Source organism: Bos javanicus, chromosome 12 (genome assembly GCF_032452875.1).
Source record: "Bos javanicus breed banteng chromosome 12, ARS-OSU_banteng_1.0, whole genome shotgun sequence".
Taxonomy (NCBI): Eukaryota; Metazoa; Chordata; class Mammalia; order Artiodactyla; family Bovidae; genus Bos; species Bos javanicus.
This window is the reverse complement of record NC_083879.1, coordinates 71,699,473-71,714,431: the sequence shown is the minus strand read 5'-3', so window position 1 is coordinate 71,714,431 and position 14,959 is coordinate 71,699,473. Positions and strand designations below refer to the sequence as shown.

The window sequence follows — 14,959 nt, the reverse complement described above, 5'->3', positions numbered from 1 at the left end:
GGCTTTCCTATCTTTTAGACAAAAACAGATGAAATGTTTACAGATGGACTAATCTGAGGTCTAGGATCTGCTCCAGAATAATAATGGGGTGGAGGGTGGGGCTGTCAGAGGGCAGGGATGGAGATGCAGCAAGACTGGCCACCAGCTGATCCTGGCTAGAGCTTGGGGTGGGTACATGAGGGATCATTACAGTGTGCCCTCTGTTTGTACAAATTTTTTAACTGTCCATTAAAAAAAAGAACCTAAAACTGAATGAAGCTTCACCAATGAAATAAAGGCATTCTGTGATTATCACATCAGAATTAAAACAACTGCGTACACAACTGCATATTTACCCAGACCAGCTTAAAGCAACAATCAAAGACCTTTCAAATTAAAAAAAAAAAAAAAAACTTTCAACAAACCTCATAGCTTCAGATCAGATCAGTCGCTCAGTCGTATCCGACTCTTTGTGACCCCATAAATCGCAGCATGCCAGGCCTCCCTGTCCATCACCAACTCCAGGAGTTCACTCAGACTCACATCCATTGAGTCAGTGATGCCATCCAGCCATCTCATCCTCTGTTGTCCCCTTCTCCTCCTGCCCCCAATCCCTCCCAGCATCAGAGTCTTTTCCAAAGAGTCAACTCTTCGCATCAGGTGGCCAAAGTACTGGAGTTTCAGCTTTAGCATCATTCTTTCCAAAGAAATCCAGGGATGATCTCCTTCTGAATGGATTGGTTGGATCTCCTTGCAGTCCAAGGGACTCTCAAGAGTCTTCTCCAACACCACAGTTCAAAAGCATCAATTCGTCGGCGCTCAGCCTTCTTCACAGTCCAACTCTCACATCCATACATGACCACAGGAAAAACCATAGCCTTGACTAGACGGACCTTTGTTGGCAAAGTAATGTCTCTGCTTTTGAATATGCTATCTAGGTTGGTCATAACTTTCCTTCCAAGAAGTAAGCATCTTTTAATTTCATAGCTGCAGTCACCATCTGCAGTGATTTTGGAGCCCAAAAAAATAAAGTCTGACACTGTTTCCACTGTTTCCCCATCTATTTCCCATGAAGTGATGGGACCAGATGCCATGATCTTCGTTTTCTGAATGTTGAGCTTTAAGCCAACTTTTTCACTCTCCACTTTCACTTTCATCAAGAGGCTTTTTAGTTCCTCTTCACTTTCTGCCATAAGGGTGGTATCATCTGCATATCTGAGGTTATTGGTATTTCTCCCAGCAATCTTGATTCCAGCTTGTGCTTCTTCCAGTCCAGCATTTCTCATGATGTACTCTGCATATAGGTTAAATAAACAGGGTGACAATATACAGCCTTGACATACTCCTTTTCCTATTTGGAACCAGTCTGTTGTTGCATGTCCAGTTCTAACTGTTGCTTCCTGACCTGCATACAAATTTTTCAAGAGGCAGATCAGGTGGTCTGGTATTCCTATCTCTTTCAGAATTTTCCACAGTTTATTGTGATCCACACATTCAAAGGCTTTGGCATAGTCAATAAAGCAGAAATAGATGTTTTTCTGGAACTCTCTTGCTTTTTCCATGATCCAGCGGATGTTGGCAATTTGATCTCTGGTTCCTCTGCCTTTTCTAAAACCAGCTTGAACATCAGGAAGTTCATGGTTCACATATTGCTGAAGCCTGGCTTGGAGAATTTTGAGCATTACTTTACTAGCGTGTGAGATGAGTGCAATTGCGTGGTAGTTTGAGCATTCTTTGGCATTGCCTTTTTTTGGGATTGGAATGAAAAGTGACCTTTTCCATTCCTGTGGCCACTGCTGAGTTTTCTAAATTTGCTGGCATATTGAGTGCAGCACTGTCACAGCATCATCTTTCAGGATTTGGAATAGCTCCACTGGAATTCTTTCACCTCCACTAGCTTTGTTTGTAGCTTAAGCCAACACTATCATTTGAAATTTAAGTATATGCAGCTCACAAGTCATTACTCACCTCTTCCAAAGCACAAGCCTTTATTACTTCTTTATATCGCTCTTCTTCGTATTTCTTCCCAAATAAAATGTTACTTCTCACAGTTCCTGGAAACACCCAGGGCTGCTGAGAAACATACGCGATCCTCCCATGCACGCTGACGTTCCCCTGGCTCGGGGCCAGTTCCCCCAGCAGAGCACGTAACAGTGACGACTGAAAAAGACGGCAACACATGCACATGTGAACAGGGAGCACTCAGGCTGGGACATGCATGCCGCACAGTCCCCACCCTGGTGCTTAATCAAGGATATCAGAACAGGATAAAGTGCAGCTTTGAATATTGAAGGAAAAACATGGAAAAGAACACTATTGGTCAATGTAAACTGAAGTTGGATAAATAAATACCATAACAATCTACCCTGCGTGAGTTTTCCCAAACAGAGTGCTCTACTCAGCAAAGACTAAGAATGTGTAACATTCTTCACTAGCAGAGCAGACCAGCAGGATGTGTAGTTTCTGTTCAGTTCAGTCACTCAGTCGTGTCAAATTCTTTGCAAGCCCATGAACTGCAGCACGCCAGGCCTCCCTGTCCATCACCAACTCCCAAAGTCCACCCAAACCCATGTCCATCAAGTCAGTGATGCCATCCAACCATCGCATCCTCTGTTCTCCCCTTCTCCTGCTCTCAATCTTTCCCAGCATCAGGGTTTTATCATATGAGTCAGCTCTTCACATCAGGTGGCCAATGTACTAGAATTTCAGCTTCAACATCAGTCCTTCCAATGGACACCCAGGACTGATCTCCTTTAGGATGGACTGGTTGGGTCTCCTTGAAGTCCAAGGGACTTTCAACAGTCTTCTTCAATACCATAGTTCAAAAGCATCAATTCTTCGGCTCTCAGTTTGCCTTATAGTCCAACTCTCACATCTATACATGACTACTGGAAAAACCATAGCCTTGACTACATGGACCTTTGTTGGCAAAGTAATGTCTCTGCTTTTTAATATGCTATCTAGGTTGGTCATAACTTTCCTTCCAAGGAGCAAGTGTCTTTTAATTTCATGGCTGAAATCACCATCTGCAGTGATTTTGGAGTCCAGAAAAATAGTCAGCCACTATTTCCGCTGTTTCCCCATCTATTTGCCATGAAATGATGGGACCAGATGCCATGATCTTTGTTTTCTGAATGTTGAGCTTTAAGCCAACTTTTTCACTCTCCTCTTTCACTTTCATCAAGAAGTTCTTTAGTTCTTCTTCACTTTCTGCCATAAGGGTGGTGTCATCTGCATATCTGAGGTTATTGATATTTCTCCCGGCAATCTTGATTCCAGCTTGTGCTTCCTCCAGCCCAGCGTTTCTCATGATGTACTCTGTATATAAGTTAAATAAGCAGGATGACAATATACAGCCTTGACGTACTCCTTTTCCTATTTGGAACCAGTCTGTTGTTGCATGTCCAGTTCTAACTGTTGCTTCCTGACCTGCATACAGGTGTCTCAAGAGACAGGTCAGGTGGTCTGGTATTCCCATCTCTTTCAGAATTTTCCACAGTTTGTTGTGATCCACACAATCAAAGGCTTTGGCATAGTCAATAAAACAGAAATCAATGTTTTTCTGGAACTCTCTTGCTTTTTCCATGATCCAGTGGATGTTGGCAATTTGCCCTCCGGTTCCTCTGCCTTTTCTAAAACCTGCTTGAACATCTGGAAGTTAGTGGTTCACGTACTGCTGAAGCCTGGCTTGGAGAATTTTAAGCATTACTTTATTAGCGTCTGAGATGGGTGCACTTGTGCGGTAGTTTGTGCGCTACTTTCTGTATCTGATGTTTAATGCAGTTGTTCCTGCATCTGGGTATCTGTTACTTGACAAATACTTGTTCTTAAAAAGGTATGTGGGGACTTTCCCTAGTGGTCCAGTGGTTAAGAATCCACCTTCCAGGATGTGGGGAAGGGATATATAGGGAGTTTGGGATGGACATGTACACACTGTATATTTAAAATGCATAACCAACAAGGACTTACTGTATAGCACATGGAACTCTACTCAATGCTTTGTGGCAGTCTGGATGGGAGGGGAGTTTGCCGGAGAATGGATACATGTATATATGTATGGTTGAAAGATACCCTTCACTGTTCACTTGAAACTATCACAACACTGTTAATTGGCTATATCCCAATATAAAGTAAAAAGTTTAAAAAATTAATAATTATACCAAGATTAAAAAAAAATCTATTTTCCATTGCCAGGGCTCTGCTTAGATACATGGTCAGGGAACTAAGATCCCACATGCCGCAGGGCAACTAGGCCAACACACAATTAGAGAGCCCATGTACTGCAACTAAGACCCAATTCAACCGAATAAATAAATATTCTTTTTTAACTTAAAGCGATGCGTGAAGAATATATCCAAAGATTATTAATTAAGAGAACTCTGAGGTTGTTGTGGTCAAAGAGTTAAAAGTCCATCATGCCTAGGGAGCTCAAATTCAGTGCTCTATAACACCCTAGAGGAGTGCAAGGTGGGAGGGAGGTTCAAGAGGTAGGGGACAGACATACACCCATGGCTGATTCATGTTGATGTATGGCAGAAACTGACACAATATGGTAAAGCAATTATTGTCCAATTAAAAAATAAATAAATTTTTAAATATAAAATAAATACATAAATTTTTAAAAGAAATATAAATAAATAAATATTTTAAAAAGTCCATCATAGAGGTAATCATCTCCCTCTCGTGTACAAATCCCACATTTAGGTTTCTGTATTTTGTTGTGCAAAACACAGGAGACTAAGTGCACGTACACATGTCCTTCAAATCTGTTGTAACACACAGAAGCGTCATGTCTATGTCCACTCCATCAGAGCACTCACCACACTGGGCTGAAATAATCTGCCTGCATATCTGTCTCACCTCAGAATCTGGTTGCCTCTGAAAGGCAGAGGTGTCCGGTCTGACTCACGTCTGTATCTTGAGCTCTACCACATGGCTGCACATTCACTTACATGTGCACTGGCGGGACCAGGTAAAGTCACATGAGGAAATGCTCAGAGCTTCTGGCAAGAGCCTTCACCACCTCCAGACTTCCTGGAGGGGCCACTGTGACAAAAAGAAGTCCCCACTGTCTCCGTCTATCCTGACCAGCTATCACATCAATAATTTCCTTCACTGAAACAGCCAAACTCCCCACAAGCAGTTCCCAACTGTGCAACATAAAACATCAAGAAGGAAAACACAGTGTGTGTTTATCCAGACTTATTTGGCCATGAAACCTTCTTGAAAACTAACATTCTATGGAACACACCTAGAGAAACACTGTTCTAGACACACCCAATTCAAACCCTGTCACACTCAGCTCTGGGCTCCACTCTGAGAATATAACAGGAGCTGCAGCATTGCGTCAAACTGACGAAAGGCATCACAACTTACCTTTCCTGCTCCCACAGGTCCAACCACAGTCAACAGTTCACCCGGTCTGACAGTAAATGAAAGGCCTTTTAGGGTTGGTAATTCCAATTCCTGCAAATTAAAGTTTATAAAAACACACTCATTTCAACAAAGTAACACAAATTACTTCAGAAAGTAGTTGAAAATAATATAATAGTCATTGATATGCTAATATATCTTCCCTGGTGACTTCCCCTGTGGCTCAGCTGGTAAAGAATCTGCCTGCAATGTAGGAGACCTGGGTTGGGAAGATCCCCTGGAGAAGGGAACAGCTACCCACTCCGGTATTCTGGCCTGGAGAATTTCATGGACTGTATAGTCCATGGGGGTCGCAAAGAGTCAGACATGACTGAGTAACTTTCACTTTCATGCTAATATAGCCCACAATTTTTATCCTTCCTATTTTAAGATACTGTATCCTGGAGGCCTTTTCATCCAATCCTATCTCTTTGCGGGTTTGAAGCAGCTATAATTGCCTTTAGGAAGATATCTTCTTTCACCAGATTTCCATACAGACACAGCTTTAGACACCCACAGAATTTAAGTAGTAGAGATGACAAGGTGCCTGCCTGAAATGCAAACTGCATGATTCACACGAACTTATTAATATAATGTACTTAGAATATTCAGGGGAGGTTTTTAATCATTTATAAGTTTTTATCATGACCTCTGGTTTTACCTGTCTTTCTCATTAATCTTCACAAGGTGGCAGCATAAGTACCTAGCATGCCTCGTCTTTTAATAAATAATTTGAAATCACTAATCTCTCCATTTTCATTTGATATAGAATAAACCTCAGTAATGCTCAGCCAGCAAAAGGGCACTTTCTATGAAGAAGTCACTCATGCTAAATTAACTCCTATAAGTAACAGTCAGAGTTCTAATTTAACAAGAGCTCTAATGTAACACCAGCAACAAAATAATGAAGAATAAAGAAATTAATTATGACATCATGGGTCAGAGTGATAAAGCCTCAATTTTATATGTGATACATGCATTACCTATTCTGGCTAAATAGAAGCAATAAAGTGCTTCTAGTACAAGGAAAACAAAAAACATGGATGTACACAAGACAGTGCATAGTCCAATATGACAGATAAGGAAAAGTACCATCATGCCAATCACGGGTCATATTCCTGAAAGACTTAGGGTGTCTGTACATCTTTACATATCTAAATGTTAAGAGAATTCTCAGTAACTGCTATGTTGAAGAAAGACACACACACACACAATGGTTACATATGATTAAGTAAAAGTCTGGATAATCTTCAAATTGAATTTTTTTCCTAGAAAGAACTGAACTGATTAAAAAATGTTCACATACTAAAAAAATTTGACAATGATTTTTCATCACCAAAAAACTTGCTCCAGATTTTAGGAATTAAAAAGCTAGATTTTAATACATGAGAAATATTTTTTTAAGCTTTTTAAATTTCTCCACTTCTTTCTTCCTGCCTGAAACTTAGGATTCCTATTTTACTACTTTTCACTCAATTATGACTACAAAATAGTGAACTACCTACAAACATCAGCTTCCCATCGCAGCCCTCAGTCTGTCACGGCCAGACTGAGTTCCCTCCCTATTCAGGCTTCAGTATCCAGCACTGATCTAGGATGACCAGAAGAGGGCAGCACTCGACAGCTCAGAGGCACTGGGTCCCCTCCCCCACTGGTTATCCAGGCTCAGGGGACACTGACTCAACAAAACACCATCAGCTGAGCCCCGACTCCGTGCAGATAAAGTTCCAAACCCCTGTCCCATGAGATTTGGAGGCCCCCACAGAACCTTTATTTTACTTTTTTTTCTTATCTTGGCTGCACTGGGTCTTTGTTGCGGTGTGTGGGCTTAGTTGCTCCAGAGCATATGAGATCTTAGTTCCCCAACCAGGGGTGGAACCCGAGTCTACTGCATTGGAAGGTGGATTCTTAACCACTGGACCACTAGAGAAGTCCCTGGGACCATTTATATTAAAGCTGAGACCTTCCCCACCTGTCCACCTGGCTGTATAGTGAGAAGGTTACAGAGCTCACGTCTATCTCCTGCCTCCCAACCCAGCAGGGGCTTCATTCAGATTCAGCCTCTCTCCAAAACTCCCAGTGTCTGTGCTTCTCCCCCTTTCAAGGGCTCTCTCACCCATGACCTATGACAGCCCCTAATTACTAATGATGCCAGCAAGGGGCACAGTCCTTCCATAGGCAAGGCCAGGACAACAGAACAGGGTGTTCTGTACTAAGGGCAAGAAGTCTGAGAACATGATATTCAGCTCTTGAAAGAACAAAATAGTTCATTTGAAAATGCTGCATAGTTTGGTACAAAAGAAATTCAGTGGACACCTGTACACAATGTGGGGGGGTGTGTAGGGGACAAAAGGACAGACATAGCATTGGGCGCCCCAGTTGCACTTGAACACCTGCATAGAGGATGCGATGTCCAGGCTCTCCCACCTGCTGCTCTGGGCACAGGCTGCCTGGTCATACTCTGTGGGATGATCATGGCTCAGGACACCACCGTGGCCCTGAATGTAACTACACACCCAGCTTTACTGACCACCACCACGAGAGCCCCAATGCCGGTGACTCCTCAGGGTCACCTCTCCAGCACCAGAAATCTGGGGAAACGACAACAGCTATGTCTCCTGTTTAGATGCTAAGGCTGCTAATATTACCTGCTTTTGTATTGAATGAAAGGCAAAAGCTACTGTTCAGATAATTCAGCGTTAGTGACTGCCAGGTGATGAACACAGCTGACACACCATAGCAACCACCATGAAAACCACAGTGCTGCTTTCCCCACCTCAGCTCCCACTACAGCTACTCTCAGCTACAACTAACACAACTCTATCTACAACCTCACATCCTGTGTCAAAGCCAGCTTTGATGCAACTGGTTTCTTTCGCAGAAATGTCCTTATCCTGCATGCGTGACTTTCTTTCTAATCGGCTCAGTTCAGTTCAGTCACTCAGTCATGTCCAGGTCTTTGCGACCCCATGAACTGCAGCATGCCAAGCCTCCCTGTCCTTCACCAACTCCCGGAGTTTACCCAAACCCATGTCATCGAGTTGGTGATGCCATCCAGCCATCTCATCCTCTGTCATCCCCTTCTCCTCCTGCCCTCAATCTTTCCCAGCATCAGGGCCATTTCAAATGAGACAGCTCTTTGCATCAGGTGGCCAAAGTGTTGGAGTTTCAGCTTCAACATCAGTCCTTCCAATGAACACTGAGGACTGATCTCTTCTAGGATGGACTTGTTGGATCTCCTTGCAGGCCAAGGGACTCTCAAGAGTCTTTTCCAAAATCACAGTTCAAAAGCATCAATTCTTCTGCAGTCCGATTTCTTTAACTCTCACATCCATACATGACTACTGGAAAAACCATAGCCTTGACTACATGGACCTTTGTTGGCAAAGTAATGTCTCTGCTTTTTAATATACTGTCTAGGCTGGTCATAACTTTCCTTGCAAGGAGTAAGCGTCTTCTAGTTTCATGGCTATAATCACCATCTGCAGTGATTTTGGAGCCCCAAAAATAAAGTCTGACACTGTTTCCACTGTTTCCCCATCTATTTCCCATGAAGTGATGGGACCAGATGCCATGATCTTTGTTTTCTGAATGTTGAGCTTTAAGCCAACTTTTTCACTCTCCTCTTTCACTTTCATCAAGAGGCTCTTTAGTTCTTCACTTTCTGCCATAAGGGTGGTGTTGTCTGCATATCTGAGGTTATTGATATTTCTCCCGGCAATCTTGATTCCAGCTTGTGCTTCCTCCAGCCCAGCATTTCTCATGATGTACTCTGCATATAAGTTAAATAGGCAGGGTGACAATATACAGCCTTGACGTACTCCTTTTCCTATTTGGAACCAGTCTGTTGTTCCATGTCCAGTTCTAACTTGCTTCCTGACCTGCATACAAATTTTTCAAGAGGCAGATCAGGTGGTCTGGTATTCTCATCTCTTTCAGAATTTTCCACAGTTTGTTGTGATCCACACAGTCAAAGGCTTTAGCATAGTCAACACAGCAGAAATAGATGTTTTTCTGGAACTCTCTTGCTTTTTCAATGATCCAGAGGATGTTGGCAATTTGATCTCTGGTTCCTCTGCCTTTTCTAAAACCAGCTTGAACATCTGGAAGTTCACAGTTCATGTATTCCTGAAGCCTGGCTTGGAGAATTTTGAGCATTACTTTACTAGCGTGTGAGATGAGTGCAATTGTGCAGTAGTTTGAGCATTCTTTGGCATTGCCTTTCTTAGGGATTGGAATGAAAAGTGACCTTTTCCATTCCTGTGGCCACTGCTGAGTTTTCCAAATTTGCTGGCATATTGAGTGCAGCACTTTCACATCATCACCTTTTAGGATTTGAAATAGCTCAACTCGAATTCCACCACTTCTGCTAGCTTTGTTTGTAGTGATGCTTCGTAAGGCCCACTTGACTTCACATTCCAGGATGTCATCTGAGTTAAATTCACCCATTCCAGTCCATCTTACTTTGCTGATTCCTAGAATGTCAATGTTCACTCTTGATACCTCCTGTTGACCACTTCCAATTTGCCTTGATTCATGGACCTAACATTCCAGATTCCTATGCAATATTACTCTTTACAATATCTGACCTTGCTTCTATCACCAGTCACATCCACAACTGGGTTTTGTTTGTTTTTTGTTTTGTTTTTTGCTTTGATTCCGTCCCTTTATTCTATCTGGAGTATTTCTCCACTAATCTCCAGTAGCATATTGGGCACTTACCAACCTGGGGAGTTCATCTTTCAGTGTCCTATCTTTTTGCCTATTCATACTCTTCATGGGGTTCTCAAAGGAAGAATACCAAAGAGTTTTGCCATTACATCTGATAGACAGAGTGCCTGATGAACTATGGATGGAGGTTAGTGACACTGTACAGGAGACAGGGATCAAGACCATCCCCATGTAAAAGAAATACAAAAAAGCAAAATGGCTGTCTGAGAAGGCTGTACAAATAGCTGTGAAAAGAAGAGAAGCCAAAAGCAAAGGAGAAAAGGAAAGATATACCCATTTGAATGCAGTGCTCCAAAGAATAGCAAGGAGAGGTAAGAAAGTTAGCGATCAATGCAAAGAAATAGAGGAAAACAAAAGAATGGGAAAGACTAGAGATCTCTTCAAGAAAATTAGAGATACAAAGGGAACATTTCATGCAAAGATGGGCTCGATAAAGGACAGAAATGGTATAGACCTAACAGAAGTAGAAGCTATTAAGAAGAGGTGGCAAGAATACACAGAAGAACTGTACAAAAAAGATCTTCGTGACCCAGATAATCATGATGGTGTGATCACTCACACTCACCTAGACCCAGACATCCTGGAATGTGAAGTCAAGTGGGTCTTAGGAAACATCACTACAAACAAAGCTAGCAGAAGTGGTGGAATTCGAGTTGAGCTATTTCAAATCCTAAAAGGTGATGATGTGAAAGTGCTGCACTCAATATGCCAGCAAATTTGGAAAACTCAGCAGTGGCCACAGGAATGGAAAAGGTCACTTTTCATTCCAATCCCTAAGAAAGGCAATGCCAAAGAATGCTCAAACTACTGCACGATTGCACTCATCTCACACTCTAGTAAAGTAATGCTCAAAATTCTCCAAGCCAGGCTTCAGGAATACATGAACTGTGAACTTCCAGATGTTCAAGCTGGTTTTAGAAAAGGCAGAGGAACCAGAGATCAAATTGCCAACATCCTCTGGATCATTGAAAAAGCAAGAGAGTTCCAGAAAAACATCTATTTCTGCTGTATTGACTATGCCAAAGCCTTTTCTGTGTGGTTCACTATAAACTGTGGAAAATTCTGATAGAGATGAGAATACCAGGTCACCTGACCTGTCTCTTGAGAAACCTGTATGCAGGTCAGGAAGCAAGTTAGAACTGGACATGGAACAACAGACTGGTTCCAAATAGGAAAAGGAGTACGTCAAGGCTGTATATTGTCACTCTGCCTATTTAACTTATATGCAGAATACATCATGAGAAACGCTGGGCTGGAAGAAGCACAAGCTAGAATCAAGATTGCCGGGAGAAATATAAATATCCTCAGATATGCAGATAACACCACCCTTATGGCAGAAAGTGAAGAGGAACTAAAGAGCCTCTTGATGAAAGTGAAAGAGGAGAGTGAGAAAGTTGGCTTAAAGCTCAACACTCAGAAAACTAAGATCATGGCATCTGGTCCCATCACTTCATGGAAAATGGATGGGAAACAGTGGAAACAGTGTCAGACTTTATTTTTTTGGGCTCCAAAATCACTGCAGATGGTGATTGCAGCCATGAAATTAAAAGACACCTACTCCTTGGAAGGAAAGTTATGACCAACCTAGACAGCATATTCAAAAGCAGAGACATAACTTTGCTGACAAAGGTCTGTCTAGTCAAGGCTATGGTTTTTCCAGTGTTCATGTATGGATGTGAGAGTTGGACTGTGAAGAAACCTGAGCACCAAAGAATTGATGCTTTTGAACTGTGATGTTGGAGAGGACTCTTGAGAGTGCCTTGCACTGCAAGGAGACCCAACCAGTCCATCCTAAAGGAGATCAGTCCTGGGTGTTCATTGGAAGGACTGATGTTGAAGCTGAAGCCAATACTTGGGCTACCTCATGTGAAGAGCTGACTCACTGGAAATGACCCTGATGCTGGGAAGGATTGGGGGCAGAAGAATGGGACGACAGAGGATGAGATGCCTGGATGGCATCACCAACTTGATGGACTTTAGTTTGGGTAAGCTCCGGGAGTTGGTGATGGACAGGGAGGCCTAGCTTCTGGGATTCCTGGGGTAGCAGAGAATTGGACATGACTGAGCGACTGCACTGAACTGAACCTCTATTAGGCAAGAAGGAAGCTGTTTTAGAATCATTTACTAAATCTTTAATGAGAGAGTCATTTTAAGTTTTGACACAGGAAATGGGAGCAGTATAATTTCAGAGAAAAATTTTAGTTGATCAAATTACTGTAGATTTTTAATGATGATAGCCCTGAGTAAACAGTTCACAGTTTTTCTTTCTTCTGTATCCTTTGTCAGTTTTTATTTCTGTGATATGATAAGCATGCATATTTTCATTTCTTTAGTTTCCTTATGAATCACTAGCTTTTACAAGTTTAGAGAGATCCTTCTTCCCTGCCTTTGACACACAAGATTAATTCAGGGGCCTCAATCAGTTTAAAATGAGCTTTTGCTCACTAAGTCTCCAGGTCCTTAAGGCTTTCTTGTTGTAGTTTCTTTATCCTATAGTGGCTGAATTTAGCACTTGGTTTTCAATATTTTACCATAAGAAATGACAAGTTGCTTTGACCATTTCTTAAGCCAGAATTCCTTACATTTAGTTAATTAAACATTCATAAGATGAAGATTTACTATTTTGTCATTGCTTGCTAGTACAGCTATAGTTTGTTTTATTTGAAAGTTTATGCATATCCCTAATGTTTTCAAGTGCCTTAATTGTTTAATATCTTTGGCTTCAAAGACTTCTGGGAAAAGGTATGCTTACCTCACATTTTTGTGTCTCAGTAGTAACAGTCTAGGTACCTCACAAAAAATTTTATTATGGTACCATGGCTGTTAGTTTTTAGTGAGTGCAATCCCAGGGACGGGGGAGCCTGGTGGGCTGCCGTCTATGGGGTCACACAGAGTCAGACATGACTGAGTGACTTAGCAGTAGCATAAGAGATAAGATTCAGTTGAAAATATTTAGAATTTTCATTCCCCCAAAGTGGTAAAAATTAGCTGCAATAGCATAATTATCATTTACCTAGATAGGAATACCTTTGTGTTGCTTTGCTAAGTCACTTCAGGCATGTCTGACTCTGTGACCCTATGGGCTGTAGCCCACCATGCTCTTCTGTCCATGGGATTCTCCAGGCAAGAATCCTGGAGTGGGCTGCCATTTCCTTCTCCAAGGAAATCTTGCCACACATTAATGTTAACATGGTAGCTATTTTTGTGAAAATGTAGCTGATGAAGGCTCTCATCTCTGGAATTCTGAATACTGCTCTAACAGAATCAGGCAATTAGTTAGATTTTACAAGAGCCTTACCGCAGAACTCACAACCTTTTCTCCTCTTCCTTTAGCAGTTTAGTATCTTGAGTTATTATTATTTTTTATTAAAATCATTGAGTTATTAACAATTTGGATTTTTTTTACTCTAGAAGGTATATAGAAACCTTTTCAGATTTTTCATCTGATTTATTCACATAGGCTGTAGTACAACTAAAATCCCTTATTCTACCTTACAGCCATTTGTTGCACAGGCAGATACTGTTGTATATATTTTTATTTCAGTTCATTAAAAACTGCAGAAACAATCTGTATCATATACCCAACTGATTTAAAATAAATCTACGTGTTTACTGGGAACTAAAGAAATCCGCTAATGAGTTTCATACAAAGAATGTGGTAGCATTCACATAAAGTGGACTTCATAACAGAATTTTAGTGGTGCTTTCTATAAATGTTTCAAGAGCATTATGCCAAGAACCGAACAGGAGGCAAACCTACTATATTAAGGCAGGAGAAACCATCAGGGAAGGTCAGGTACCCTGTGTGAGTTTCCATGTACAGAAGGTACAGGGATGTGGTTTCATGTATCTGGGAACAAACCATTGGTTGTTGATGGGGACGGCAGGTGCTGAGTCAGAAGCAGGTGAACACGATGCAGGTGGCAGCACAGAGTCACAGGCATGATAGACGGTGAGTCTACAGTCAGGACGCGTGCTCTGTGGTCCCCGCTCTGACAGCAGCTGGGCTCTAGGCTCTGCTCTAGAGGGTGGACCCTCTGGTGGAGGCGCCTCCTCCCAGAGGTCCTCCAGCCCTGGGGGTGGCAGCAGCTTTCTGCCTTTGATAACCCCTGGGTTGTCTCACACACCACCATTTTGCCCTTTCTGCTTTTTTCTCCCTTTTATCATCTCCGTAACTAACTCCTTGAATGGAATTCCCTCTCCCACGGTGAGGTTCTGTTTTACTAATTCACACTGATAGAGGAGGGTGTGCACAGAGGACCAGGGAACCAGGGGGCAGGGGGAGCATTTCAGTTGGTAAAGGGGCCGCAATGGGTGTGTGATGCTGACAACTTCTTGAGACCAGACCCTGTTTTTCTTGTTTTCTTCTGTTTGCCTGAACCTAACAAATAAACCAAGTGTTGGGAATCACCAGTTCTCCCTGTCAGCTTGTCATACAGTGCAGTCCTTTAACTGGGAATCACTGGTGCTCATTATGCCCACCTGCTGTCTCCTCCTGCCCCGGCTGCCACCAAAGTATCCAGAAGCTCAGGATGCAGGAGCCCCCACCCTACCCCACAGCAAACATCCAGATCATGGCCTCACTCTATGTATAATACAGTGGCCTGATAATCAAGGCAAAAATGTACGTTGATTCCCCAAAGCATCTTTAACAACCAGTTGCATGTTTGTTAGTTAACCCATTCCACACTGCCGCATTTTGTCTGTCCAATTCCGTAAATTCTAACATTACAAATATATGGACTTTAAGTTCAAAATGTGCTAATACTTTGAAAACTGTCTTGAAAATGAGAGTGAGACCAACATGTCAAACATTTTAGGTTGATATTATACTTAA

General features: G+C 42.1%; 1 protein-coding gene across 1 annotated transcript in view; it reads right to left on the bottom strand.

Moving 5' to 3' along the window:
* Positions 1–14,959, bottom strand: part of LOC133258055 (ATP-binding cassette sub-family C member 4-like) — a 169,436-nt gene that overhangs the window by 117,091 nt on the left and 37,386 nt on the right. The window contains exons 10-11 of the mRNA XM_061434394.1: positions 5,356–5,445; positions 1,948–2,139 (exon numbers count right to left, since the gene is read on the bottom strand). Of these exons, the coding sequence (XP_061290378.1) occupies positions 1,948–2,139; positions 5,356–5,445 (282 nt within the window). The remainder of the gene's footprint in view (positions 1–1,947; positions 2,140–5,355; positions 5,446–14,959) is intronic.